Genomic DNA, 27,240 nt, shown 5'->3' with positions numbered 1-27,240 from the left:
TTGAAGAAGGCAGTGATAGGCCCCATGCATACTTTTTCCACAAGACGTTAGTATGGCTTTTGTCAGTTGCGGCGGCGACGGGGGTTAATCACAACTGAAAGAATTGCTGCTGAAGCACCTAGGCATGCTTTCTTCCTGTGGTTCTCCATTGTTTTAAGACAAGCGCACAAAAAATTAGGTGATCTAGTTACACGAAAAAGGTGCATGGAATGCTGAAGGCATGTTATAGCCGTTTATAGCCTGGCATCTGTTTAACTTCTCCAGGGCCGGTTTTCGCAAAGGTATCCCACTTCAGTTTGTGGATCCAAAGTGTTTTCTACAGATGACCGGATCTTCCGCTGATGCTGAGGTAAGTAAAAGTTGTCCACCGATACATTTACATTACTTTTTTAAATTGTGACCTGTCCTCTGCCTGCAGTGCTCCCCGTCTTTTGTTTGGGGGTTGATCTTTATAGAAAGTATTTTACGGGTATCACATGTGCTGTATACCCCAATCATGAACATCGTCTGTCCAATTTAATCATCGTGAGGAAATCAGGGGTTAATGTTCGCTTCTCCGGCCCTGCAAACGAACAGTAACCCCTGATTTCCTCACGATGAAGTTAATAGGAAGCATGTGAAAATTACATTGAAGTCAAATAAGCGCACTGGTCGTGTCTCTCTCCCCCGAAAGACGAACTCGACTGTCTTCGGGCATCAACAGTTTTTTTATTAGTTGTTACCAGGATGATAAAATGGACGAACAGATAAAGCCATTTTCTTCGACGACCACCACTGCCCCCGCCCCTCAGACAGCCAAAGTTTTCTTTGAAAACACGACCACCTCCTATAGGCAAACGTTGTTAATTTTTTAAATTTCAAAATGATTTTGACATATGACCTTATTCTGCCAAACTTTTGTTCCCTTATTCTACCAAACTTTTGTTTGAAAACAAGGAGAGAACACTGGGAACATTATATTGAGATATCGGGTAATAACACCGATTCGAATCAGACCATCACCTAATTTTTTTGTTGTTTTGCAGCAGATAAGGTTGGCATTTACCCGGTATCAAATACTCATGAAATTGTTGTGTTAATGTCCCATCATTTTCCAAACCTAATTATATACACCTCAATGACATAATTGGAATCAATCTACATACTTAATTTACCTCGATTATATATAGATTCTCCTTGGCATGGGACTGAAATGATTTCAGAGATCGAACTGTTTGGGTCTGGCATACACCTATTTTTCAGATCACAGGATGATTAGACTTATTGGAGTCGTGTTGGGGCTTCTGCTCCTAGTTGGGACCAGCTCGGCAATCAAAAGGTAAGCCATTTTCACAAAACGACAAACTGTTATTGACTTTCGACATATTACGTCCTTTTTCCAACTATCGAATTCGACTTTTCACGCTTTTCAAAAGGACACTTATGGTGTCGGGGTTTCGGGGTTGGTTTAAAGTGGTTAGACCAACGCCCACATTTGGCGCAAGCATCTTACCTTCTGTATATATTGTCAAATATTGTATTTAATGGAAAAGGCGTATGCAAGGAATTCATAGTTTACGTTATCATGTTGGGCAAGATCCTGACACCCCTGATTCCGGGTGATTAGGCAAACCATCACAAGACAACTCTCATTCTGACAAACTGAAAATGAAACGGTCAGTGGCCATTGTGCTCACCGATTGAACTTTGGAAAAGAGATGTGGTCGTATACAAATGTCAAAGAGATAGCGTGTGGACCTAGAAAGATTTCTGTCGCAAATTTGCCCAAGGATTCAAAATATGTGTTGACCAGTAGCACAAACTATTTTGGTATATTTCTAGTACGCCAGTCAAACTCTTCAACCAGCTCTTGAAAGGCTATGATATGAGGAGCGCACCTTCGGAAGTATCAGGTAAGTTCATCATTCAGTGGTTGGTTCACACTTTAAATCTGACATGAACCCATTCATAAAACCCCAGCGGCCAAGTCAGAAATCACTAACGCCCGACGGGCCAACAAAAGCGTACTAACATGTGATAGCCTTCCGTTGACTGCAGGACTTTTTTAAACAGCAAGTTGGGTTTTCCTATGCATGCAAGTCAGCTTGACCTGGTTTTCGAGGGGGTTTGCTTGAACACTATATATAATAATGTCATCCCTTTTTGCAGACAGGTGTTTCTCGAAAGCTACCGACGAGTAAAGCGTCGCAGCGATGACCGGTTCTATTCGCAGGACATGACTGAAAATGTTGTCGCATGGGGTGGGCAGGTCGTTGCGATAAAGTTCACCTGTCTGTATGTTTCCCGCTTTATCCAGTATTTTTCATTGATTTTTGTTCTAATTCAGGTAAACCCGTTGAGGTGCAGATTAGTTTCTACGTTAGCAACACCAAGGTGGATACTGAAAAGAAGGTCAGTCGAGACCCAGTATATACTAGTACCCTAACGTGCTAATTGAAGAGTTTATAGCAAAAGGCTCTGGGGACGACTCTTTTTTTTAATCGGCCGAAATCACGGTCAGAAACCCATTTTTGGTGACTTATGCCCCTGCCCCCCCCCCCCGCCGCCCCTGAATAGTCGATGACGTGGCGAATAGAAATCTTAGTCATGCGGATGTGGTTTCCGGCGGTCGATCTTTGGTGTCATCATGATGCAATGGAGGCGGCCCGATTATAACCATGTAGTTCTGTTACCTTGCAGGAAATGGTACTCGACACCTATTTCAGACAAACCTGGGTGGACGAACGCCTGCGTTTTCCAGCGGACGAGGAACTGGAAGAGATGTCATTTGGTGACGGGCCTGACGACCAGATATGGACACCCGATACCTTCTTCAGAAACGCCATCAGTGTGGATTGGGTCACCTCTGATAACGTGCTTGTCAGGATTTACAAAACAGGAAAAGTTTGGCTGGCACAAAAGTAGGTTTAGCAGCGAGACTAAAGCCCATACTTCACTGTTTCGAATTTAATGGACAAATAGGCCTACAGTGAACTCTGGACATTGCAACTTTTGACAAATTTTCTTTAATTTGCTGTCAAATGTAGGCTAAACAAGCTTTCTGCACCTAATTTTCAGAATCAGCAGAAAAATATCGTTTTAACGTCTACACGGCACGCGCGCGTCCATCATCCCCCGGATTAGCGCGGTTTAATATTCGTCCCTTTGCTATATATTTTCTTGAAATAGTCAGTAATTTATTTTCAGGGTGATCCTCACAATCAGATGTCCTATGCATTTTCAAAAGTATCCCTTTGATACACAGGAATGTTCCATTCGCGTTGAATCGTGTAAGTAGATATCAAATTTTTAGTCCGGTTAGGTCTCTCAGACCCTGCCATTCGCGGAAGACTCTGGCTTGTCTTGTGTATACAACAACAAAATTGTGGGCCAAATTTAATTTTCCTGGGTTAGATTATTGTCTCAGCATGCAGGTGGCAAATGGTTCTATTACACTTTTAATTTCGAGCCATATTTGATGTCGTTGGTGTCTATTTCAGGCGTTCACCGGCGTCCAAAATCAAACCAGTTTGATATCTGGCGTCGAGTGGAGTTCGCCGGCGTCCAGCGGTGTCAAGTCGTAGCACACCTGTGAGTTTTCTGGCGTTCAGACACCGGCAGCCGAATATAGATAATCATTCAATACATGTACAGGCGGAAGTCCAATCGGGGAGGTCTCTGAACAGCTCTAGCACCTGAAAACTATCCTGTATTGGCCATAGTTACATTTTTTTTACTTCAAAAGTATTTGGTAATATCTAAATCTTTTTCCCAGTCAGACACACTTCGGACAGCTTGCAATTGAAGTTCTTGGATAAGGGATTTAATTTTGACGAGCCTAGTGAGATTGACGGATTTTCGCTTGAAAACCACAAGCTTTTGGACTGTGCCATGAACTATACTTCTGGTGAGTATGTGTCATCATGATTCTGTGAGTTTTAAGTTGGTCCTATAACCTAACTGTCTCGCATTATTGGCCCATCTAAAAGTTAAAACCAAGTTAGATCAATCAAATAAACAAGCTCAATATCATAACTGACGTCATGGCAAGAAAGCAAGGTATTTTATAAGTTCCAGACGAGAAATCTCGCTTGGGCCTCGCGTTCAAACCAGCGCTCGAACTGAGCGCGAGAGACAGTCCAAGCCAATTTGCCCATCCAGAGTAATACGGTTCGTGATAAAACTTAAATATTATCAGATATTGTGAATTATAATGGTTGTTTCATTCCAGGAATATATCCGTGCCTGGCAGTTAAGTTGATCTTGAAGAGAGATCATGGGGCGTTCTCCAAACACAGGTTCTTTCCCTCCGCCCTCGTCCTCTTCTTCATCTACACCTCGACCTGGATGGGCAGCCAGATCCTCCTCCCTCGGGCGCTGGTCCTGATTGCGGGGATCCTCCTCCTTGGCGCCAACATGATCACCAGTAGCATCGTGCTGCCACACCCCGTGGTCGGCTATATGACGGCTGGAGATATCTGGTACCCTGTTATCATCATTCTGGTGATGCTTGCGATCATTGAGTTCTGCGTTGTTGCAATACTTTGCAACCGGACTGATGGGGTAAGTCTCAAAGCTTGAGGTCTCCGGGCCATCCTGGCACTCCGCCTCTCGATATTTATATACGAGGTAGGAGTATCCAAAACCTGTATCTCAGGATGAAGGTCTCACGCATCAAGTCTATAGTGTACATGTATTTCCATTTTCCGAACCTGGACATGAACATAGTATATCAATCACATGCTCCTCCCTATTGCAGGTGTCTGAAAACTCCAAGCATACGTCAATTGGCAACGTCCTTGAATGGATCTTCCGGATAGGTTTTCTGGTAACCATCATTGTCTTCCTCGTTGTCTATTTCGCCCTCTACTCCATCGGATAGATCATGATCAATGAAGTCAATATATTCATATATAAAGAATGCGGGGATGAAGAAAGTGCCTCTAAAGTAGTTGCTTTACACGTGTTGTATGTAGGCCTACGTATTATCTGCTGCTCTTAACTGCTTCTCTATGTATACGCCAGCAGTCACGCAAAGATTGCCTGAACGATGCCGGAACAGCGAACGACTTGTCGGCCGCCCACGAGGCACACTTTCGGCAAAACCACACAGCCTGCCGGGACCCTGACCGCACACTGGTAGGACTAACCGGTGTCATTTCGAGCTTCGTATTTACCTGGTCTAATAACCTGTAATCGCCGAAAAAGTCGCAACTTCATCTTGACCGATCACGACTGGTATACATGTATATCGTCTCATACCAAAAAAACGCATTGCAATCCAGTTTCAAAATATTGCTTATTGTAATAAAGAAACGGATTCATAGATGCGATCAACAGTATTTTCGGAATTCTTGGCTTCATTTTTTTTTTAAAGTGGTCTTTATTCCATCTGCCGAAGAGGACTACGTTTGAGAGTGTTGAAAGCCTTCATCAAAACGGATAGTCCCGGATCAAAAACAGAAAAGAGCGCTTCGAAGGGGACCGTGTGTGGCATTTGAGCTGTCGACTCAAGCGACCAAACCGGCGAAGACAATGATTCCCGACGACCCAGAAATCGATTGTGCGACAGCACAAGCGAAATCGGGGATCATTATTTCTCTTCTCCAGCCACTGGAGACAGCCCCACTGAATTCTGTCCTCACATAAAACGTCATGATGTGATGGGGGGGGGGACAAATCATCTTGAAGACGGATCAGTGTGAGCTCTGGGCGATGGTGGGGAACAATCCATCTTGAGGACAGCTCTGGGCAATGGTATGTTGGGGGGGGGGGGGGGAAGGGGACAAATCATCTTGAAGACGGATCAATGTGAGCTCTTGGCGATGGTGGGGAACAATCCATCTTGAGGACAGCTCTGGGCAATGGTATGTTGGGGGGGGGGGGGGAGGGGACAAATCATCTTGAAGACGGATCAGTGTTAGCTCTGGGCGATGGTGGGGAACAATCCATCTTGAAGACAGCTCTGGGCAATGGTGTGTTAGGGGGAAGGGGACAAACCATCTTGAAGACGGATCAGTGTAGCTCTGGGCGATGGTGGGGAACAATCCATCTTGAGGACAGCTCTGGGCAATGGTATGTTGGGGGGAAGGGTACAAACCATCTTGAAGACGGATCAGTGTTAGCTCTGGGCGATGGTGGGGAACAATCCATCTTGAGGACAGCTCTGGGCAATGGTATGTTGAGGGGGAGGGGACAGACCATCTTGAAGACGGATCAGTGTTAGCTCTGGGCGATGGTGGGGAACAATCCATCTTGAGGACAGCTCTGGGCAATGGTATGTTGGGGGGAAGGGTACAAACCATCTTGAAGACGGATCAGTGTTAGCTCTGGGCGATGGTGGGGAACAATCCATCTTGAAGACAGCTCTGGGCAATGGTATGTTGGGGGAAGGGGACAAACCGTCTTGAAGACGGATCAGTGTTAGCTCTTGGCGATGGTGGGGAACAATCCATCTTGAGGACAGCTCTGGGCAATGGTATGTTAGGGGGGGGGGGAGGAGGGGACAAACCATCTTGAAGACGGATCAGTGTTAGCTCTTGGCGGTGGTGGGGAACAATCCATCTTGAGGACAGCTCTGGGCAATAGTATGTTGAGGGGGGGAGGAGGGTACAAACCATCTTGAAGACGGATCAGTGTTAGCTCTGGGCGATGGTGGGGAACAATCCATCTTGAAGACAGCTCTGGGCAATGGTGTGTTAGGGGGAAGGGTACAAACCATCTTGAAGACGGATCAGTGTTAGCTCTGGGCGATGGTGGGGAACAATCCATCTTGAGGACAGCTCTGGGCAATGGTATGTTGGGGGGAAGGGGACAAACCATCTTGAAGACGGATCAGTGTTAGCTCTGGGCGATGGTGGGGAACAATCCATCTTGAGGACAGCTCTGGGCAATGGTATGTTGGGGGGGGGGGGGGGACAAACCATCTTGAAGACGGATCGGTGTGAGCTCTGGGCGATGGTGGGGAACAATCCATCTTGAGGACAGCTCTGGGCAATGGTATGTTGGGGGGGAGGGGACAAACCATCTTGAAGACGGATCGGTGTGAGCTCTGGGCGATGGTGGGGAACAATCCATCTTGAGGACAGCTCTGGGCAATGGTATGTTGGGGGGGAGGGGACAAACCATCTTGAAGACGGATCAGTGTGAGCTCTGGGCGATGGTGGGGAACAATCCATCTTGAGGACAGCTCTGGGAAATGGTATGTTGGGGGGGAGAGGACAAACCATCTTGAAGACGGATCGGTGTTAGCTCTGGGCGACGGTGGGGAACAATCCATCTTGAGGACAGCTCTGGGCAATGGTATGTTAGGGGGAAGGGTACAAACCATCTTGAAGACGGATCAGTGTTAGCTCTGGGCGATGGTGGGGAACAATCCATCTTGAGGACAGCTCTGGGCAATGGTATGTTAGGGGGAAGGGGACAAACCATCTTGAAGACGGATCAGTGTTAGCTCTGTCTGGGCGATGGTGGGGAACAATCCATCTTGAGGACAGCTCTGGGCAATGGTATGTTAGGGGGAAGGGGACAAACCATCTTGAAGACGGATCAGTGTTAGCTCTGGGCGATGGTGGGGAACAATCCATCTTGAAGACAGCTCTGGGCAATGGTATGTTGGGGGGAAGGGGACAAACCGTCTTGAAGACGGATCAGTGTGAGCTCTTGGCGATGGTGGGGAACAATCCATCTTGAAGACAGCTCTGGGCAATGGTATGTTGGGGGGAAGGGGACAAACCGTCTTGAAGACGGATCAGTGTTAATAGCTCTGGGCGATGGTGTATTGGGAGAACAACCCATCTTGAAAACAGATCCGTTCAAACTGGGCGATAGTGGGGAACAATCCATCTTGAAGACAAATCAGTCCAGCTCGAGGACTTGCAGAATTCTCTGACCAGTCCAGGACTTGCTGAACTCGCATCAAAAGTACAATAAAACTTGTTTATCTTCTTAATACTCAGATTTTAATAAAACCAGTTATAATTTACAAGCGCATATCGTGAGCATTAAGGAACCTGCAGATTGAACTCTGTAACAAAAACGGATTGCTACCTGGACACCAGGACTACACTCAGAGACTCCAGGGTATAATCCATCAACCACCTCAGACATAACCAGCATAAAGAGGGGCATACAGAGGATGTCTTGGGTAGGAATTAAAGGGGGAATATTGGCAGGAGCAGAGGGTCTGATTTGGCCATCTTCAGCTGACTAATATACAGAGTAAGGGCCCTAGGTCATGTCGGATTCAGCACTAAATATATTCCTCGTACAAGCATGAATCATTTCGACGTACCATGAGATATGAGAGACCCCTATTGGCGACTCTGTGTAACTTTATCTTGCCTGCCTAGCTGCTGCCTATATTGCCCCTTTATTGGGGTCAAAAGTCCCCAAGTGATCGATCGTTCTGTCCAACACAACACCCTTTAGTCCTTGCTGTGCCCTGTCCAGCAGTAACTGCCCACAGTTAATCAGCCTCCAACAATCCAATATCTGGTTCAAATGCACGCCCAAATAACACATTTCTCGAAAAATTCTACCAATCAATCATCTGGATCTTAAAATTTAATGGTTAAGGGGGGACTATAGGCAACATTCCAAGCCATATTCATTCGAAAATGACAATATCTATGTACATTTCTACCAAAAACAAAACCGTAATAAATAGTGCTTACTTTATACAAACATTTACAAATACAAACATTTACAAATACAAACATATCAATTCTTCAACTTATCAGACATGATCTTGCGATATTAGACAGCACATACTGAACATCACAGAATTTCAGCCCAAAAAGGCTAGACAAGCCATCCAATGTAAAAAGGCAGCAACTCAATTTTTAGGGCAATGTCGCATTGTGCTTATTTTGGCATCTGTTCAGAATCTTATCTCATCCTCTAGTTTTACTTGTGCTTATTTTGGAATCAGTTTAGAATCATATCCCATCTTGTAATTTAAGTTGTTGTGATAGTAATGATATGGTACCATGACAAAACAGAATTACAACCATGAAGAAAATGCTATACATACATGTACAGCTTTTGCCTTTTTGCGTTCGACAGCTGTTACCTTCTGTCTAAGTTTGTAAAATGTACGACATAATATTTTGGTAATGTTGTGATCTTTTTGATCTTCACTGTCCAACGACTGTGACTTTATGGACGGTGACATCAAAGAAGGTACATGTGCAGCTGATGAAAGGGTGATGCTGACAGCATATGTGATGCAAGTATAGAATGCCCCTATGACTCAAACCCCATGACTGGGATAGGTATGGATTACGAGCACTGAAAGCTTCACCACACGCTACTTTTGACCCAATCTTTAGTCAACTACTATGGAGAAGGGCCTAAATTTCTAATAGCACAATTTTTCAAATTTACCCAAACAAATTCCGTTCATACATGTAGGATAAAAGTAATTCTTTTGGGTCAGTATGCATTTCAGGATTTGATATCAACATCCTTATAGACACATAAAAGTTCCAATTGCCCTGTAGGTCTACCATTACACCATCTTCAACACAGTAGGGCACTCGGCTCAAATTCCTTTTTGCACAATGCAGTAAAAAAACTATGCACATGTCGCAACTGGGAACCATGAGAACTTTGAGCCTGGATAAAAACTGCCACACTTACAAAACATTTACAAAGCATTCAGACACAAAAGTCTTCTCTCCGATCGAAAAACTAAAAATATGAAATAATTCCACATGAAACTAAATTTACACACATCAATTAGCGAGGCATAAAAGGACTAAAATGATTAAAGTATTTTACGCTGTGGCAAAAAAATAAACTATGTACATATTAACAATAGCATTTGAAAAACTAGTAATGAACGTAGGTAGCTGCACACTTGAAACTTAGCCACATAAATACTAGGAAGCAATGTGGAGAAACAAACAAGGATATTTCCAAAAAACACCAATACTGTTAATCTCGAAACTTTTGCGTGCATTTTATTTTCATGTTTTTATCGCAAAAATATATTGCCGGGAGAAAAAATCTACCAGTAATTGAAATTACTGTTAATAGGGGGCTGTCAAAGTGCTAAATTAAGAGTATGGTCAAGTTGAAATTTCACAAACCACAAAAGGAAATGGCCACCAATATTTCTGTGTTTGACAGTATATCTCAAAATCTTGGCAATCCTAAATGACAATGGTTTTTGCAACATTTTGGTAATCAGACATTGAAGGTTTTTTTTGTACAACAGGACTTGAGCAGATGATTACATGATTAGTCACAGCGAGAATGAATTCAGGTCAAGTTCCATTTTTATTGGAGAGATAAGAACACTTTATGTTTATCGATCGTCCCTGAAGCCTTTTCAATCGCCATACGGAGAAATTTTCCCAGTGCCATTTTTTCATGAAATGGAGTATCGGTTAGCTGACAACTGTTACATGAATTGTTCGTGTGTTGACTGTATTTGGCTTTCTGGAGTTTGAATTTGTCCACAAAAACAAATAAAGCTGGATTCTACAACAAATGCTTCTCAAAAGCTGTGTCATATACAACAGTATTATCCTCTAATTTAGTGATAATCTTCAAATGTGACTTCTGTGAGAGTAACTTGCCTGAAATAAGGCCAGTCAAGTCAAGGGAGAAATCACAGTCTAAGAATCTGTTGTCTTCTTTTTCCTTTCCATCTTTTCTCCACTGATTTGACCTCCATTGCACAAACATCCTTGCAGTGAATCCACAGAATTCATTCAGCCAAGAAACCAACTGTTTCTCCCAAAGGCACTCTAAGAGGACTTCATTGTGACTTGAACAGTTGATGTGAACCGTTAATTTTTACCAGAATTTAACTTTTTTTGTAGAACATGCAAATAACCTACACAGATAGCAAAATAAAAAATGCAAAAAAATATTTTTGATTTGAGAAAAACTGAAAGCAAATTCATAAACCGCCACAACAAAATTTACAACAATTCCATTTTTTTTGGAAAGTTTGGCGTATCACCAATATAATGAGGTGCAAATATCAGGCGGTTTATGGTATCAATCAGCTGTTGTACTACCTAGCTTAGGTATATCAAAAACAAAAGCACCATGAGTAGACGATATCACATCTGGAGACCAGAACTGGGAGAAAGTCCTACTAAATGTTTCCTACTTAGCAGTAACATTTCATCATATATGAAAACTAGGACCATTGTCAATGGGACTCTGAAGGTCTGTTTTGGGCTGCATCTCAAAGAGGGCAGCACGGTTTTGATCCTCTCCCTTTTTGACCCAGTGGCCATAAACACGGAACGCACAACCGTCGATGAGTTTTCTAAATGCCTTTGAACTGTACGGATTCTTCTTCATTTGCTCCAATGATATCGGTGGAGGGTTGTGATAACTTTTCTGTATTCTGTACGTTGCCATGGCAACTATTATGGCAGCCTGAAAAAGATGAGTTGGATGTTTTGATATATTGTTGGGAAGATTTTACCAGTCCAGACTAACTTTACCTAGACCTTGAAACGCTGTGCAGACAAACGTAATACAGGAGCAGGATTCACACCTGGGACACCAGTCCCAAGAACACTCAGTTAATTAACTCGAGACAAATTACTATGTTGGACTGAGGCTAAGATATCAAGTAGAGCATTACAACTAGAGTATTGAGTTTTTGGAATCCTGAGGTTGCACAAGAAACTGTTGAAGCTTGTCACTTGTGAGAAGTCTTGGTGAACAGGACCAGGTGAGACAACTATCAGCAACTTTGTACATCTTAATCAGGCCTGCTTGGTTCCTGCCTACAGTCCGCCTACGAAATGAGGTTGATGACGTAACTTACTCTGAATGTTCTTCTTGGGAAGAACTCCTTTTTCTGTGGTTTCTCTTCTCTCTTGAAGAAGGGATGTTCAAGACACTCGATGGCATTCAATCGTTTAGATGGATCGACAACCAGTAACTTTGAGATCTAGAAAAGGAAGTATACAAAACTGTGAAGTCAAATTTTGGACAAGTTTTCTGCCTGAGAAGAGAACAAGCATTTCCGAGTGATTCCATTAGGCATATTTCTCCCTCATGAAAATTGCTGACACAAGTCCATGAAGTCACAAGAGTGTGGGCTTTAGTAGACTACACATCTACCAGAGTCTTGGCAGCAGTCCATCCATGACTTGAAAAGAGAAAATTGGATCCATTCATTATTAAAGTTTGATTGCACAAATCTTGTTGTCAAGAGACTGCATCTCACTCTAAAGTTGCTCGACCTGGTCAGGTGGCGCGCTCTTCTAGAGAAATGCTGTCTATCGCTTGGATCATACAGAGTTGTGTCAATACCCTAGTACATCGTCACTTCAGCTTCCATTTATACTTACCAAATCTTTTGGTGGTTCACTGATATCATCCCACTCAGGGCTACCAAAGCGGTACTTCCCTTCCATGATCGCCCGCAACATGTACATCTGTTTCCGATGCCAAAATGGCGGACAACCAACTAGTCTGAAGTACAAACAACATCATCATTTAAATCCAAAGAAATGGTATCAATTTACTTTTGAAAAAATACACTACAGAACTTATGAGCTAATCCATAGGAAGGGCAAATGATATCCACCAGCAATAAAAATCCAACCTATACAACTTGCATATCAAACGGCCCCCCCTCACCAGAAAAATGTCAGCAGCAAAGACTTTGAGTCAATTCTCAAGACTTACAGTGTATACATGATGACTCCACAGGCCCACATGTCGACTTCTTGTCCATATCCAGGTGCGTCATCATACATCGACACAGCTAGCACCTCTGGAGCCAAGTAACCTGGGGTACCACATAATTCTGAAAAGATAAAGAGTACAGGAATCAATGTTTTTGTGACATGAGATAAGACTGAGAGAACTCTTACAAAATTCGTCATTATTCCCTGGCCGTTTCAAAAACAACCTAGGGACATTCTAGTGCCTGAGAATCCACTGGAAAGACAAGGTACATGTAAGAATCACAAATGATGGCCTCACTGTCATCATAAACTACGACAGAGGAAAAAAGTGGAAACTTGATCTAAATTATTACAAGACAAAAGTCGATGTGGACAGAACACACTCAACAAAACTGGAGGAAGACAAGGTTTGAGTTCATTTTGAGAAAGAAGCATGAATTCAAGATTCTACAACAAACCTGAGATGCATTTAACCCACTCTTTCTTCGTATACACAATGACTACACTCATCTCGGGGATCTTTTTCCGAAATGACATTTCTTAAACTAATATTGTGATGAGGACATTCGAATAATGATCCTAATTGTCCGAACACAAATGATGAACAGAATCAGAAGGTGAATCGCAGGTGAATCAAAACACAATCTTCAACCAAAACAACAGCAGGTCATACTGAGCAATAGTCCAATGTCAGGTTAATCCTTTAATCGTCCAAAACAAAGCAAAGGTAACGTACCTCCAATTGCCAAGTTTTTGTACGGGTTTGAAAGTGTGTTCAATTGAGACTAAGTTTAAAAGATTATTATTACGAAGGATCTGGTAATTTCATTTGGAGTAAAATACATGAAGTACAGTTTTACATCTGAATAATCACTCTAATACTTCATTGCACTTGTAAATAAGGAAGGTAATGTCATAATCAAGTTAAACATAATGGATTCTTCTCATGTTTTATCAGTCGTAATGTAAATTGAACTTGAACTTGAAGTGAACTTTTATGCGGACAAAGACAATAGAAAAGAATTCAGAGGAATAGGATTTTAACAAATGAAATGAACACTGATAACTAGCAGAGTCATTTGATGTGGTGCAGAACTCAAGAAAGTGATCAAGCAGAATTTAGATGCTCAATTTGGAATACCAATTTTGCACTGAGCTTTCATTTCGTCCATAATCAGCTGATCAATTAAATACGGGGGCACTGAAAAAGATATTGGGAAATCCCTATGAAATGCTTAATTCTACCCAAAAGGCAAAGAGGAACCAACTTGATAAAACCCACCTTTCACTTTCAATCATGTTAGTAATGAATCCAAACGTCAATCAGCTGATCAACACAGGTTTTCCTGTCATGAAATTTATAGCGCTACTGCGTACTTTTCATACTCAAGTGTTTTTATACCACTCTTGATCGTAACCATCAGGTTTTATCAGCTGACAGTGATAAGATTAGGTTCTGAAGAAAGTGCAGAAAATGCATTGCAAGGAAAGGATAATAATCTCAGTTATGACCAGCCACTTGACATAGAGCGGGCAATGTCGATGGCCTTTTTATTTGGTAGTACTAGAGGTTATTTTCTTTACTTTCTCAAAAAAATTCATCTAAAACTAGAGATAGGGTTATCATATTGCACAACTGAGCAAAGCAGATATTGTAAGGAACAAACAATATCTCTTCCTTGTACTTGTGTTATTTAGGTTATGAGGTAACAAGTTCCTTTAGGAAGCCATCTTGACCGCCAGCCCCAGGACTTTGACACCACAGGCGAAAGTATATGGAGGTATAAAACACAGGTAGTCAGTAGATGGGTTGGGCAGTTTTTTCAATCTCCTACTGAATTTCTACTGAATATTCATGGGGCATGCACAGTGAGAGACTTACCAGTCAGATCTTGAGGTCCATCGCAGGCAATGGCAAAGCCAAAGTCAGATATCTTGATGTTCAAATCATCATCAAGCAGTATGTTCTCTGGCTGGAAGTGAAACAGGAGGACGTAGATGAATAGAGGACATTTGAAAGGGATGTGGGATATGCATAACATGAGTCAAAGGCATCATGTATGTAGGCAGCAGCAGTAAAACAAACAAAAATCATCCAGCTGACAGCTCCAGCGATTGGTTAAAATTACATGCACTTGCTCAACAGGTGGTTGCATGTTCCACTGAAAAATATCCAGGCCAGCTTCACATGGCAAGAGTTTAAATAGCTCTCACCCAAGCAGATAAGAGTATTATCATTATTATCATGACTTGATTCTTAAAAACTTAAATACTGACTGCAACACAGAATAGAAGCTGCCAAAAGATTTAGAATTGCTAAACTATTAAAATTTACCTGCTCACTGAAAAACTCCCATCTATATCAAGATGTATCATGAAAACTTGTATACAAAGATGAATCTGATGGTACAAAACAATTACAATAGTTGGCAATTTCAAATAGTTTCAGCTGCACACTCCTTTTCTGACATTCTCTCTCAAAAGAGCTCCAGTTGGCCTGACCATTCACTCACCTTCAGATCTCGATGCACAATTCTCTTCTCATGAATATAAGCGACCGCTTCAAACAACTCACGCATGATCATCCTGGAAACAGGCAAGTATTTTGTCTCAACACAAATAACAATATAGTTAGCAGAAGCCATGATTGCAGGCGCAGTTGACTAGAGACAGAATTTGCAAGTTGATGTACCATGGTTGACAACTAGTTAGGGTTTGGCTTATCACAGAATAACTCCCAGATAAATATGTCATGTCATGTGGGAATTGATTTGACATCATCAACGGCACATGACCAAAACTTTTGCTTAATTATTTCCGATTATTTAATGAGGCTAACTTGCATTGTGTTGTACAAGTTCTTATAAGTACTGATGACACTGTTTTTAAAAAGTATTTATCAAACAACTGGGTCAACATGTAATCAACCTTCACATTTTCATTTTGAGTCTTCATGCACTTTGCTCAAAATGATGACTGATACTACTTGAATTATTAAAACGAGATCCTTAAATCAAGCGGTTTGATATCAGAAGTACCATTATGATCCAATGACCTGATAAAGTCCTTTGTTAATGATGGCTTGTTGATTACAAAACTAAAGGTAATTTATTATCAACTGTACTTCGGAGGCCATCTGTCACTGAACAAACAAAACTGGCTCTTTGGGTCAGTGGATCAGGTTGATGACATCAAGTGGACCAGTTCCCTTGATTTATTCATACTTTTATGTGATTAACTTACAGCAAAACAGGTTTCGAATAACATTGATGTGAACTCCAAGGTTAACAACCGGATGAAGACCAAGCTCTTAAAGGTCAAGTGGAACAAGTTGATGACGTCACATGGACAAATTACCTTGACACTGTTAGCCTCTTTTTACCAAAACAAGGCAGTTTGAATAATTCATCTTCAGCCTATCCCAATGTAAACAGATGAGCCTACACCTGGACATAATAAGGCCATTGCCAATGCAAACATGCAAATGGGAGAAAAGGTGTGCACTACGAAAGAGCTAGATTTACACCCCCATTTCTAGGCAGGAAGCAACCACCTTTCCATTGTGATTGTATCCATTTCTGACAGTGGCCAAAAACAGTAGTATAACTCTTTTTCAAAAGAATGACAAGATGGGACTTTTTTTACTGACCTAGTCCTCTTCTCAGAGATTGTCACCACCTCTGTTAGATAGTCGAATAGTTCACCTTTCTTGCATCTGAAATGACAGCAAGTTACAATTTGTTGAGAAACATTTCTGTGCAAATGATTTCCAGGATGGGAAGTGACCCAGTGGATAACTTGTTCAAGGATAAACACAGGGATTAACCAATCAAAAATCATGTACTTTTGAGAAGAAAATTATATTTTATAAATTCTTCATGTTTTAAAATCAGCCAAGTTTCAATAAAATAAATCATGTCGAAATTTAAATGGAAAAAACCTGACCAGGCCTATGTCAAAAAGCGTGTGCTACTGACATACATATAAATAGCTTAGGCCTAGTGTTGTTATATAACGATTAAGTAATACCACCTTCATAACAATCAAGGTCAGGACAACCAGGTCTTGACTGATCTGTTTACAAACATAAGGCCACTGCCCTTGCCACACCTCCAAGCAACAGCCAATCAAAGGCCAGATCAATTCAAGACAGGTGAGCCATAACAAAATGGCTGCCAACCAGGCCTCAGAAACATGTGGCTAATAATTCAAAAGAGTAGGCCTCTTATCATGTCTATACAGGCCTACATACACCTGTAGACGGTCGAGATTTACCTACTGCTGGGTAGTAATTCCAGTCAGCTCTGGCAACTTACACTATACAAGAGCCACTAAGACAGCCAGGTAGAAAATAATTGCAGGAAAGACTGAGAGAAGAAGAGCCTACCTCAACAAAATCGGAGTTCTATTTGGTAGCACGAGGGTCACTGACATCATATTCATATCCCAAAATTGCAGTGATAACACACTGCCCCAATCATGCAAAACTGAGATTCAGATATGGAGCTTTTCATCATGAACCGTCCACCATGAATCGACTTCAAACCCCAACACAGCCAAACCCGATATATTTGTATACCAATGGTCAATCAAACATTATGTAATGCAATGTAATGTGGTATTCAGATCTGCTGAACGAATGCCAACTAATTTGGAAAACGTTATGGAAAACGTGGGCCAGGTTTATAGACCATTGTATAATTCATTCTGGACATCTAATTACAGCACTTGGGAGGGCCAGGCCAACACTATTATCAAGGAAACAAGGGGCTAATATAATGATAACGATAATAAGAAGAATTACTCTTTGACGGCCACAGCCAAATATGGCAGAGAGTTCAATTCTCTCATGAGTCCAAGTAGTAATTTTATTGGAAACCACTTCACTTGTTTCATTTCTAGAACTGTCTGGCCAAAGATGTAGATGTAAGATGAAATGTACTCACAGCTCAAAGACAAGGAAAATGAAAGTAGTTGATTCAAAGACATCATGTAGCCCAACTGCAAGAGAAAAATGTCAGCGAAAAGATTTTGAGTCTATCACTATAAATGAATGTGAGTCAGGGAAAAGAGAGTAGATATGATGGTTCTTTTTCCACTACAGTTTTTGCTCTTGCTTACAAGAGTCATTCTACAATAGTACAAGAGTATACACTGACAGAACATGCTGTGACGAGTGCTTTTGCTTGACACTACCTTAAAGCTTAGGCACCAATTGTGTTCATTACCCTGGACTCCATCTTCAGGTATGGAGATTTGGATGTGGTCTTTTGTTTGCCCTGGTATGGTTCCAGGTTTTACTTCTCATTCAAATAACAAATCCATTTAGGTTTAGGCGAGATATGACATGACAGTCAGATCATTCAATAAGTTCACCAAAAGCTGCTCTGTTACTTGGCTTCAGCCCCTTGTCTACATCAAGAATGAGCATGCGAATAGCCAGCCATTGGACAATTGCCGAATTGCCAGTTTCTAATAAAAGAAATATACTCACTGATATGTTCATGGCCAGCACACATCCGTAGTATCATGATTTCACGATGAGTGGTCAAGCGCAGATCATTTGCCTGGTCAACTGTGTTCCTCTCAATACTGACATCTATGATTTTCACAGCATATTCAATCGAGGTCGTTTTCTCAACACATCGCCTGACTGTACTGCTGACTCCTCTGTAAAATGGACATGATTTTTTAAGAATAAATGTTTTTTCAAACTGACTCTTTATACCTGGTGGGTTTTTTAGAAATCCCGACTTATCAATGTTGCACAGAATTGAAGGATATTCTGTGGTGTTCTATTTGCCCCATAGTGGTCCTTTATAAGGACAAAGTCACAACCTGAATGCTGGTACAAGTTCGACTTAAATTAACCGTACGCCTACTTACTTTCCAAGAATCTCCTTTGGCTCATACTTGGCATAAAAGGCCTCAGCTTGTGACTGATCAGGCAAATCATCATCCATTGTATCATACGTCATCTTGGAAACTATTCAATCCTCTTGATTCAGCCGAGTGAGAAGATGCCGATGGGGGTCACTTGTCAATCATCACATCATAGTCATCAATAAGAACATGAAAACTGCTTCAGAGTATAACCTAAATTGAAAAGGAATAGATAAAACACTTAACATCCTCAGATTTGACTACCGCCAAGTTTACAGGATTGTAAACCTGTTCCCATTCTCAAATAGACTGTTAAATGGCAATGGTGGTCTTGTCACTCCTGTCATGGAATGCACAGACATGTCATGACAGCTGATGCGATTTATGTACACACAGCCATGACAGCAACAACGTACACTTATACTGTACACTACTACACACTACTTACATACAACACAATTACAATACACAGTATGGGGTCAAGTACAGTATAGTATGTCCACATACACTCCTGACTCACTCTTGTCATACAGCAGACAGACAGTCCCACACCTTTTTCAAGACACTATTTCGAACAGTGTTTGGGAGCAAATTATCCTAGTATTACGTACCTATCAGATAGGCATAATGTTTCTGTAGCTTTAGAGCTTTCGAAAATCAGGATCGCGCTTTAGACAACGTTATTAACACCGAAAATCCGAGAAAATTTACTCCCATTCCTTCTTCCTTGGAGCGACGGCCATCTTGAATGCACCTGATGACCTCACCGAAATGTCGTCACATGACTCGGTCTACAAAATGGCAGCTTCCAGGTTTTGGTGATTTTTCATAAATTTCTACAATTCTTGACAAAGTTTTGTTGTAAAGTCGCATTCTCTTCATGATAGGTGTGCTGGATATAATTACAAGAGAGGACAACACACACACTTGACAAGAACGTGCCTGTTCCACTTTTGTGGCTGTATAACTGTCTAAAGAGTTAATTTTGAGTGTAAAATAAAATAAAAAGTCAACTCAATGTCAAAGTGTCATCCATCCAGAATACCTCATGTTCTGACTAATAAAAAGCCCTTTCAGTGTTATTACAGCAATGTCAATTGGCTGATCATTCAGCCAGCAAAATTCACACCATTTGAGGCAGTTCATAAAGGAATGGACTGCCTCGGGAGTAGAGTATACTGCATGCAGAGTAGAGACTAGAATATACAGAGTATAGAGTAGGCCAAAGTCATTACATTTACATAATTTAAAATCTCGTAATGGCCGACAACAGACTTTTCAAGGGTAACTGGTATGTTGATAGTTTGAGAGCTTTTGTTCAGCGAATTCATCATTCAGATACTTTGCATTGCTGCCTGCTCACTATGCAGTCAAAGTTGCAGACATTACAGATGTCTGTTGTCACTCTCACTGGGTCTGTTCCTCCTGAAAAGGACAATCAGTCTGCCCTTAGATGTTAGATTGTCAAGCAAGAGGACTGATGATTGACATCCAGATTTTATTACTTGCAGCACTAAAGGAAGGACATTTTTCATCTATGACCACACAGTACTACAGAAGGAAGAAGATGATCTTCAGGATGCCATCATCTATTTCTATCCACAGTCGGTGAGTGCCATGAAAAATGTTGCAATCAAGAACATAACAGATTGGTGTGCATGATAAATTCACTACAGCCCTGTTTATTTCTCTTTATCTGAGCCTCACAAAAATACAGCAAACAGGCACTGTGTAATCCTTTAAAGGGTGCCTGTAGTTTACAGATTTGACAGAATATGAGCTTCAAGGCGTATATGATTGTACAGGCCAATAGCCAGGGTAAAATGTGAAGTGTTTGAGCAATTAAAAATGATTTCTAATTCTATTTCTAGGTTGACTCCAACTCGCAGTGTGCCCTATGTGGGCAGCTGATGGGCATGGTGACATTCTTTTCCAATATCCTTGGAAGCAAGCCAAGCTTATATCGACTAGAGAAGGAAAAATATGCAGTAAAACATGTTGGAAAGTATACCCTGGTAGGTGTTGCATGAATGTATTGTGTTTTAATAGGCCTACAACTATTTTGGTTAGAAAATTAAACTTTGCTCTCATTTGCTGATAATACCAGCCCCTCCCCCTACAAGTGCATGTACATGTTGCTGTCATGGATTGTGAATTAGAGGATACCTGCCAGTACACCGCTGCACGCCAAAATACCATCGGTATCGAAGTAGTTGCAGTTGAAACAGTTTCAACAAAAATAACTTTCTTTCTAGGCCCTTGCTGGTGACCTGTCTGAACCTGATCCATTCTTGGCAAAAAAACTAGAAACACTCTACTCCACATTCGCATTCTACCAGGGCAGCATCTCTTTACTGGAAAAGGTATGTCTTATTGGATTATTTCAGTTTTGAAATGAAAGGCAAAGGGAAGTCTACACTCCATAATAAAAATGATTTGACTCGTATCAAAATTTAGTTTACTTGGTTAGAGTACCCATGTGAACAGTGCATGGCCATCTTCTCACCATATTGTGCTATTGAACTCATGATTGCTCTTGTGCACAGGGAGGACAGACCAATCTACCACTCACTCCCTGCAGGTTGTTTAATATGTGGCTGGTGTTTAAAAAGTGTGCAGACTGACTGAATTACCCTCAATCAGGAATGGTCCCCCTTCACATGTAAGTCATTGCCTTTTGAGCTGAAGCATGGCAAGTAGAACATGAAAGATGAATAAAACTTCAGGGTGCATGATCCATTCAGATGATGCATGTGAAACAATTCTTTCAATTACAGCATGCTGAAGAAAAAGAGTTGGGCTCCTTCAATAAAGCCATGGCTATGGTTTGGAATTCCTACCTTCCATTCATCAGATGTTATGATGATGACCTGTCTGCAGCCTTTAAGATCATTCCAGGTTTAATGCTCCCAAAGGTTGGTTCTCTACGAGCAGGTTAAGAGACAAGAGAAGGTAGACTTGTCTTTATAAAAAAAGCGTCTGGTAGTCTTAATAACTCTTAATCTTCCAAGATGATCCTCCTAAGGTTTTGCTTCCTTCTGAATTGTGTGTTACTATGAAATATCTTTCAAATACTCTATTTATATATACGTATATATACTATTGTAAAAAAGTTGATGGTTTTTAAAATACAGATTAAAATGCAGTCAGTGACTACATTGAATTTGTATGTGTATTCGTTTTCCAGAATGGTGCCAGTTTGTTTCTGAGAGCATCCCACCTTCTGCAGACTTTCAAGAGAAAGGCTGGAGTACTTGGAGGCTGTCTGTTCTTCAAGAACAAGTAAGCATGATAATGTATTGTATATAAAAGCAAATAGTCAACTGAAGTCTGTCACTAGAAAATCAAGTCTTACAAAAAAAAATGAAATATGAGTGACAAAATTCCTAAGTGCATGTAAGAGATACTGAGCAATTGACTTTTTGATGTTGACAAACGCACATGCTTTGATATGGCACCTAGGTAAACATTTGTCACTAACTTTTATGTTGTTGATTTACAGAGTCCTTTGCTCACAACTTTCTCCAGAACTGACAGCGAAGCTATGTCTCATAAAACCAATTCAGGCTCATGTAAGTAAAAACAGAACCACAATGATTTTGTTTTTGAGGGCCTCTGACAATGGACCCTAACTAGTCACTCATTCTGGATCCTTTCTTATTCTATTGAATCCTGTTGGCCATTGAGCTTAGTAAATTTTGTCAGGCCTCATTCCTTAATGTGACACAAACTTCGGCTTGCAGGAAAGGCAAGTTACTGTCCCTTCTCGCAATCAACTCATTTCATTCTTTTTTCAGTTCCCTTGCCAGGCAGTGAAAACCGGTAAGTTTCAGACTGAAACATTTGTATTGAGCTGAAGCAAATGGGGGGAAACACACTATGATGCTGTGTTAGTGATTTGAAACCACAGACAATTTGAGATCGAGTAAAGTTTACCGAATCATGACTCTTTATACATAAGGTTTTGAAGTTACTTTGTGCTGCCCAGCCCAGGACAACTCTACCTCAAACTGTGAACAGGAAGTGTGACACAGCCCAATGAAATGATATAGCCCTTTTCATTGTCAGAGTCAATTTCAATTACATGTACTTTATCAATACATTTAAATAGCTTCTTTTCATTAGATTATGACCTACCCAATAGAGTGCGCCTAATTGAAGTCTACCTCACAAAGGAAGAGTATGAGCAGCTGCATGGAGCCTGCATTCAGACGTACACCAATGATGCTGCGTCAGAACAAGAAGTGCAAGAAGATGAAACAGCAAATAACATCTGCTTCTCATTGAATGCTGATGAGGAATTACCCCAATTGAGGCCAAGACTTTCTAAGCGTAAATTATCACCCAAGTCTAGCAATGGTACTGGGAGCCTGAGTACATCCAGTGATGCCGGTGACTCAAATGTGGTAGTCAGTCAGTTGGCTGTTATAAGAGAAACTGACAAGTCAGAGGAGAAGCTTCCTTGTTGGAACTTAACTGGTGGGATGAGCCACTCTGATAGCGGGGTAGCGTCTCAAGCTGAGAGCAGTCCAGAATTCATGAAAAAAAGAGAGAATTTTTCAAGTGTGTCTGATGATTTGCAAACGGGATGTGCTGATCTCGTGACTGTAGATATAAGTGAGAGATCGCAGCCGAAGTGGGATTTGCAGGATTCGCCAAAGGCTGTTGAGCCAGATGATCTGACTGATTTAGGTCAAGTGATTAGTGGAGATTATTCTAACGAGAATGCGAACAAAATTACTGACAATCAGGAAAGGTGTATCCAGTCTCAAGATTCCAAGATCTGTGATAACAATCGTGAATACACACCATGTGATACTAATGATACAATAGATGCCAAGTGTCGTTGTCAGACAGGTTCTGATGAAAGGCAGTCGGGTGAAGAACTCGAAGTCGAAGCAGAGCAGCAGAAAGACAGTGGTTCTAAAAACTTTGATTCTGCCACTGGTCATAGTGGTGGTCATGATTCTGAAAGGTCGAATTATGAAAGCAATAACGAAACTCCAGTTACCTTGAGTGACAATGTAAAAGATGCACCACCAGATTTCTCTCCTGTTAGAGCGAGATCTGAAACTGAAGAACTAGTGCATGTGGAAGACAGGTTGTCAGATATCCTTCCTGTTAGGCCGAGATCGGAAACAGCAGATCTGGTGCAGTTACACTCTAAATCCGAGTTCCTCTGCAGCAAGCTACAGAGTGGTATGAAAACAAAAAGCTTTCCAGAGATGATTGCTGATCAATTGTTCACTGGTAAACGTCTGCGGCATTCCGCTCCAAATTTAGTCATAAATGAACCCGATGACTCCATTCGTAGGAGAGGCAGCACATTTTACTATGATGCACTGCAATTTGACACTGGGCATGGAGTAATGAAAAGTCCACAAACTGGGGAACATTTAGAATCTTCACCTGCTGTTCCAGAATCTTCGCTAGTTATTACGAAAGACGTTTCTCTGGATGAGGAATTGGTGTCTAAGCGTGATGCTGCAACCTCAGAAAAGGGGCAAGAATCTGATATTACACCATGTGATAGAGGTAAACAAGATCTTTCATGTAGATTTGATTCCATTCACTCTAGTGATTCGGCGGAGAAAACACCAGTGATATCCAGCGGGAATAGCACCCCAACTGCAACTATAGTTGGAGGTACTCCACTCAGTATCTCGGGGAGATGTGAATCATTTAATGGACATCGGGTACCAAATGACAGTTATGAAAACAGTCCACAAACGTTGGGAAATGCAAGTAATTCCTTGGATAATTTGTCAGACGGTAATGATGTTTCAAAGGAAGTCGATGAAGGTCAGCTGGAAAAAGATAAGTCGGTAAATGATTTCGATTTCTGCCAGAGAACTAGTACGCCAAGAAATAGGCGACCAGATAATCTGCCTTCAGTGTTGGATGTCTCTACAGATTCCTACAGCACGCAAATATCCTCACCATTAAGTGCAGATTATCACGACTGCCAGTCAGATAATGCAGAACTCTCACAGCAAGTGCCGCAAAATAGGAAGTCAGACTCTTTAGTTGAAGTTAGTATCAAGAGCATCATGGAGTTGTCAGCAACAGGTCTTGATTCGTGCGGGCCAGATCAGGAGCGACGTGATCGAAGAGAGAAACAGAGACAAAAGGTCAAGCTCAGGTCGAACCGGGACCGGAAACCAGCACCCAGAGATGATGATAGTCTCAATACAATCCAGATAAAGCTGTATGTCCAGGGCCATTCTGACATCGTCTTGTTGCTGCTGATTGAGAAGTACCACTTGGATGATGAAGCTTTGGTCCATTCTTTGGTAAGTCTAATAATGTTTGCAACGTGTGATCATATGTGCATAATGCCAGGTGGGCTTGAACTGCCTGCACTGTTCAGCAAAAAGTATCATTGTTGGGACTTGCAAAGTCTTCAATATCAGGCTTTATACTAATGCCAGTTCTATTTAAGGATTTAATATGTGTTTCCTGTTCATTTGACTTCCAGTACAAACCATCCCTGATTGAGCTTGCGGACATGGAGGCCGAGATCAAGGCTTGTCACGACTGCCATGAAGGGAAAATCCTGGAAGTCTCTGGTTCACCCTACAACTATCTACATTATGATATTTTCGAGAGGGACCTCAAAGGTATTTGTCAATTTAAGCTTTGGCAATGCATGATGTCATGCTTTTTTAGGCTAGAGTTAATATCAGATGTGGGTCTGTTGGTTTTACCATCAAGAGATGTCGCATAATTGTCAAAGCTCCACGCGCGGCGTTTGGTGTGACAACCAATGTCTCCAGTTCAGCATCAATTCCTCAAACCAAGTGCTCTTTACGTTTCAGGTAATATGATGATACCAGTTGCAGCACTTGAAACAGAGTTCATTCAGACTTCCATCTTCATGCATGAGGACTTCTCAAAATCTCCACGTCTCACTGATGTCACTCTCAGGTAAGCTCTGCCAGCAACTTGTAGAAAGAGAACACATTGGCACTTTACATCTTAGAACCATGGAGGCTCATCTGTTTTTTGTCTATCTGCAAATTAAACTATCATTGAACTTGTATTATCCTTGTAGTTGTCTTGGAAACCCATCAGACTACAGATCCAGTGGGTGGCTCATTTCCAGAACTTAACTGGGAAGGGGATTTTCTGGCTGAATACTGCAGTGACTTCCATGATTTTATGGCATAATGTGTACTGGGAGTCATCGAGTGCTCATATTTAATCTTTTGGAAAAGAACTCTTAGAAGAAAGTGTCAGAGGTGTGTGTAGATTGTCTTTACTTGAGTTGCAGTAAACTGAAAGGTTGGTACATGTACACTGATATGAGCCTGCCTTCTCTCTTTCTTCTCAGATCCCATATGTCTACTGTCTATGGACACCACAGCGAAACTCATGAAACGTACTACCAGCCTCCGCAGCTCCCAAGCAAGTTGATTTCTTCTGATATCCCTCTGCCAAATGATGCGAACTACTGCCTCGAGAACAGATGCAAGAATTCACTTCTAAAAGATCACAATATAGTTGTTCTCCGGTAGAGGGAAAATAGGGAGGAACTTACCATGACAAATTGATGATTTACCCTTAAAAAATGTCATCAGCTCAAAAAGTTCATGTGCAGGAATATATTTGAATGCTGACTGCAACATAAAGGGACTCCTTTAAAAATGTATTGTGCCAAACTCAAGAACTATAGCTTACCCTATTATTTAGCTGTTTCCCTTGACATTCATCATGTACATGTATACCATGACATTCATCACGTTAACCATGAAATTCATCATGTGTACCATGTCTGACAGTTTAGGCCGGTGTCTGTACACTAGGTAGTGTGGAGATTGTGCTGTGAAAGTGGTGCTGTGTCTGCTTTGAAGACGTTGCAGCTTGGCTGCTAGTAGCACGTTGACATTATATGATAGTTTGAACTATATATCATAAAAAATTATGTGGGAGCTTGCTAACAATCGGCTTGGGGCTTTACTCTGAATTATCCTGTACTATCCTTGACTATGAATTACCCAGTGCCGTACAGTTATTTTTTGTGCTACATTGTGCATTGCTCATTTGCTGTCATTAAGGTTTGATGTATATAGTCGGAGCATGGAAAGTCAAAAGTTATTGCTCACGTTCATGAAATGAAATTTATGTATTTTTATACATTCGTAATTAAAACAAATGTACATGTATACATTGATTGTTTCAGATTTAGGTCAAAGAATATTAATTGAATGTGATTGATAATGATAAAAAAAGATAGGCCTATTCATGAGTTATTCATATGAAATAAAATTACATGTATGATGAAACGTCTGAAGAAATTATGCATGTTATATTCATATCTTGAAGTATATGTAAAATCTGTTAGAAGCTACAACGAACTTATCCAATTAGATTTTGTGTGCCAAACTATTGTAAAAAACTGATGTAGAAGCAAACAACGAACGTATGCATGTGCATAACGTATGACATCAGATGTGCTTTGAGCCTTGATCAGTGTGTGTGTAGCAATCTGATTACGGTACATGTCCTCCTGCACTTACAACACTTCTTTAAAAACAGGTCCAATTATATAAATCCTATTAAAAATAATCATGTGTAGAATCAAAACGAATTCGTAAATTTCAACTATTTTTATCTGTATAATTATAAAATAAACACAGTAATTTCACATTACTCTGTTGTGTCTCAGTTTTCTTCTTTCAAATTCAAGGACAGGGTTGGCTCTGTG

General features: G+C 41.2%; 3 protein-coding genes across 3 annotated transcripts; 2 read left to right on the top strand and 1 right to left on the bottom strand.

Annotated features, from left to right (window-relative positions):
* Window positions 1-4: 4 nt before the first annotated feature.
* Window positions 5-5,321, top strand: LOC135483548 (glycine receptor subunit alpha-2-like). Its single transcript, XM_064764519.1, has 9 exons — window positions 5-349; window positions 1,243-1,318; window positions 1,822-1,892; window positions 2,327-2,391; window positions 2,680-2,900; window positions 3,187-3,269; window positions 3,755-3,886; window positions 4,211-4,542; window positions 4,739-5,321. The coding sequence occupies exons 2-9, from the start codon at window positions 1,251-1,253 to the stop codon at window positions 4,859-4,861; spliced, it is 1,095 nt and encodes a 364-aa protein (XP_064620589.1). The 5' UTR covers window positions 5-349; window positions 1,243-1,250; the 3' UTR covers window positions 4,862-5,321.
* A 3,205-nt stretch (window positions 5,322-8,526) lies between these two features.
* On the bottom strand, window positions 8,527-19,282 carry LOC135502584 (phosphorylase b kinase gamma catalytic chain, liver/testis isoform-like). Its single transcript, XM_064795537.1, has 11 exons — window positions 19,145-19,282; window positions 18,537-18,746; window positions 18,145-18,320; window positions 17,597-17,651; window positions 16,300-16,365; window positions 15,164-15,236; window positions 14,533-14,623; window positions 12,649-12,769; window positions 12,309-12,432; window positions 11,780-11,905; window positions 8,527-11,382 (listed from the first exon to the last, which is right to left on the bottom strand). The coding sequence occupies exons 2-11, from the start codon at window positions 18,626-18,628 to the stop codon at window positions 11,125-11,127; spliced, it is 1,182 nt and encodes a 393-aa protein (XP_064651607.1). The 5' UTR covers window positions 18,629-18,746; window positions 19,145-19,282; the 3' UTR covers window positions 8,527-11,124.
* Window positions 19,283-19,333: 51 nt separating this feature from the next.
* Window positions 19,334-27,186, top strand: LOC135502574 (uncharacterized). The gene is made up of 12 exons (XM_064795527.1): window positions 19,334-19,824; window positions 20,045-20,141; window positions 20,405-20,548; window positions 20,789-20,896; window positions 21,311-21,448; window positions 21,721-21,815; window positions 22,036-22,105; window positions 22,331-22,355; window positions 22,659-24,826; window positions 25,012-25,153; window positions 25,352-25,460; window positions 25,867-27,186. The coding sequence occupies exons 1-12, from the start codon at window positions 19,793-19,795 to the stop codon at window positions 26,048-26,050; spliced, it is 3,312 nt and encodes a 1,103-aa protein (XP_064651597.1). The 5' UTR covers window positions 19,334-19,792; the 3' UTR covers window positions 26,051-27,186.
* Window positions 27,187-27,240: the final 54 nt, after the last annotated feature.

This window comes from Lineus longissimus, chromosome 2, assembly GCF_910592395.1.
Source record: "Lineus longissimus chromosome 2, tnLinLong1.2, whole genome shotgun sequence".
Taxonomy (NCBI): Eukaryota; Metazoa; Nemertea; class Pilidiophora; order Heteronemertea; family Lineidae; genus Lineus; species Lineus longissimus.
The sequence above is the reverse complement of the archived record's forward strand: the minus strand, read 5'-3'. Positions and strand labels throughout refer to the sequence as shown.

What these genes read in the sequence shown, in the direction of transcription:
- LOC135483548 (XM_064764519.1), top strand. Translation starts at nt 1,251, where the DNA reads ATGATTAGACTTATTGGAGTCGTGTTGGGGCTTCTGCTCCTAGTTGGG. An exon ending in AGGTGGATACTGAAAAGAAG is followed by an intron (nt 2,392 to 2,679) that starts GTCAGTCGAGAC and finishes GTTACCTTGCAG; the next exon opens with GAAATGGTACTCGACACCTA. An exon ending in TTTGCAACCGGACTGATGGG is followed by an intron (nt 4,543 to 4,738) that starts GTAAGTCTCAAA and finishes TCCCTATTGCAG; the next exon opens with GTGTCTGAAAACTCCAAGCA.
- LOC135502584 (XM_064795537.1), bottom strand. Translation starts at nt 18,628, where the DNA reads ATGACGTATGATACAATGGATGATGATTTGCCTGATCAGTCACAAGCT. An exon ending in TGCTGGCCATGAACATATCA is followed by an intron (nt 17,652 to 18,144) that starts GTGAGTATATTT and finishes TTTCTCTTGCAG; the next exon opens with TTGGGCTACATGATGTCTTT. An exon ending in GGAGTCATCATGTATACACT is followed by an intron (nt 12,433 to 12,648) that starts GTAAGTCTTGAG and finishes TTTGTACTTCAG; the next exon opens with ACTAGTTGGTTGTCCGCCAT.
- LOC135502574 (XM_064795527.1), top strand. Translation starts at nt 19,793, where the DNA reads ATGGCCGACAACAGACTTTTCAAGGGTAACTG. An exon ending in ATGTTGGAAAGTATACCCTG is followed by an intron (nt 20,549 to 20,788) that starts GTAGGTGTTGCA and finishes CTTTCTTTCTAG; the next exon opens with GCCCTTGCTGGTGACCTGTC. An exon ending in TGTCTGTTCTTCAAGAACAA is followed by an intron (nt 21,816 to 22,035) that starts GTAAGCATGATA and finishes GTTGATTTACAG; the next exon opens with AGTCCTTTGCTCACAACTTT.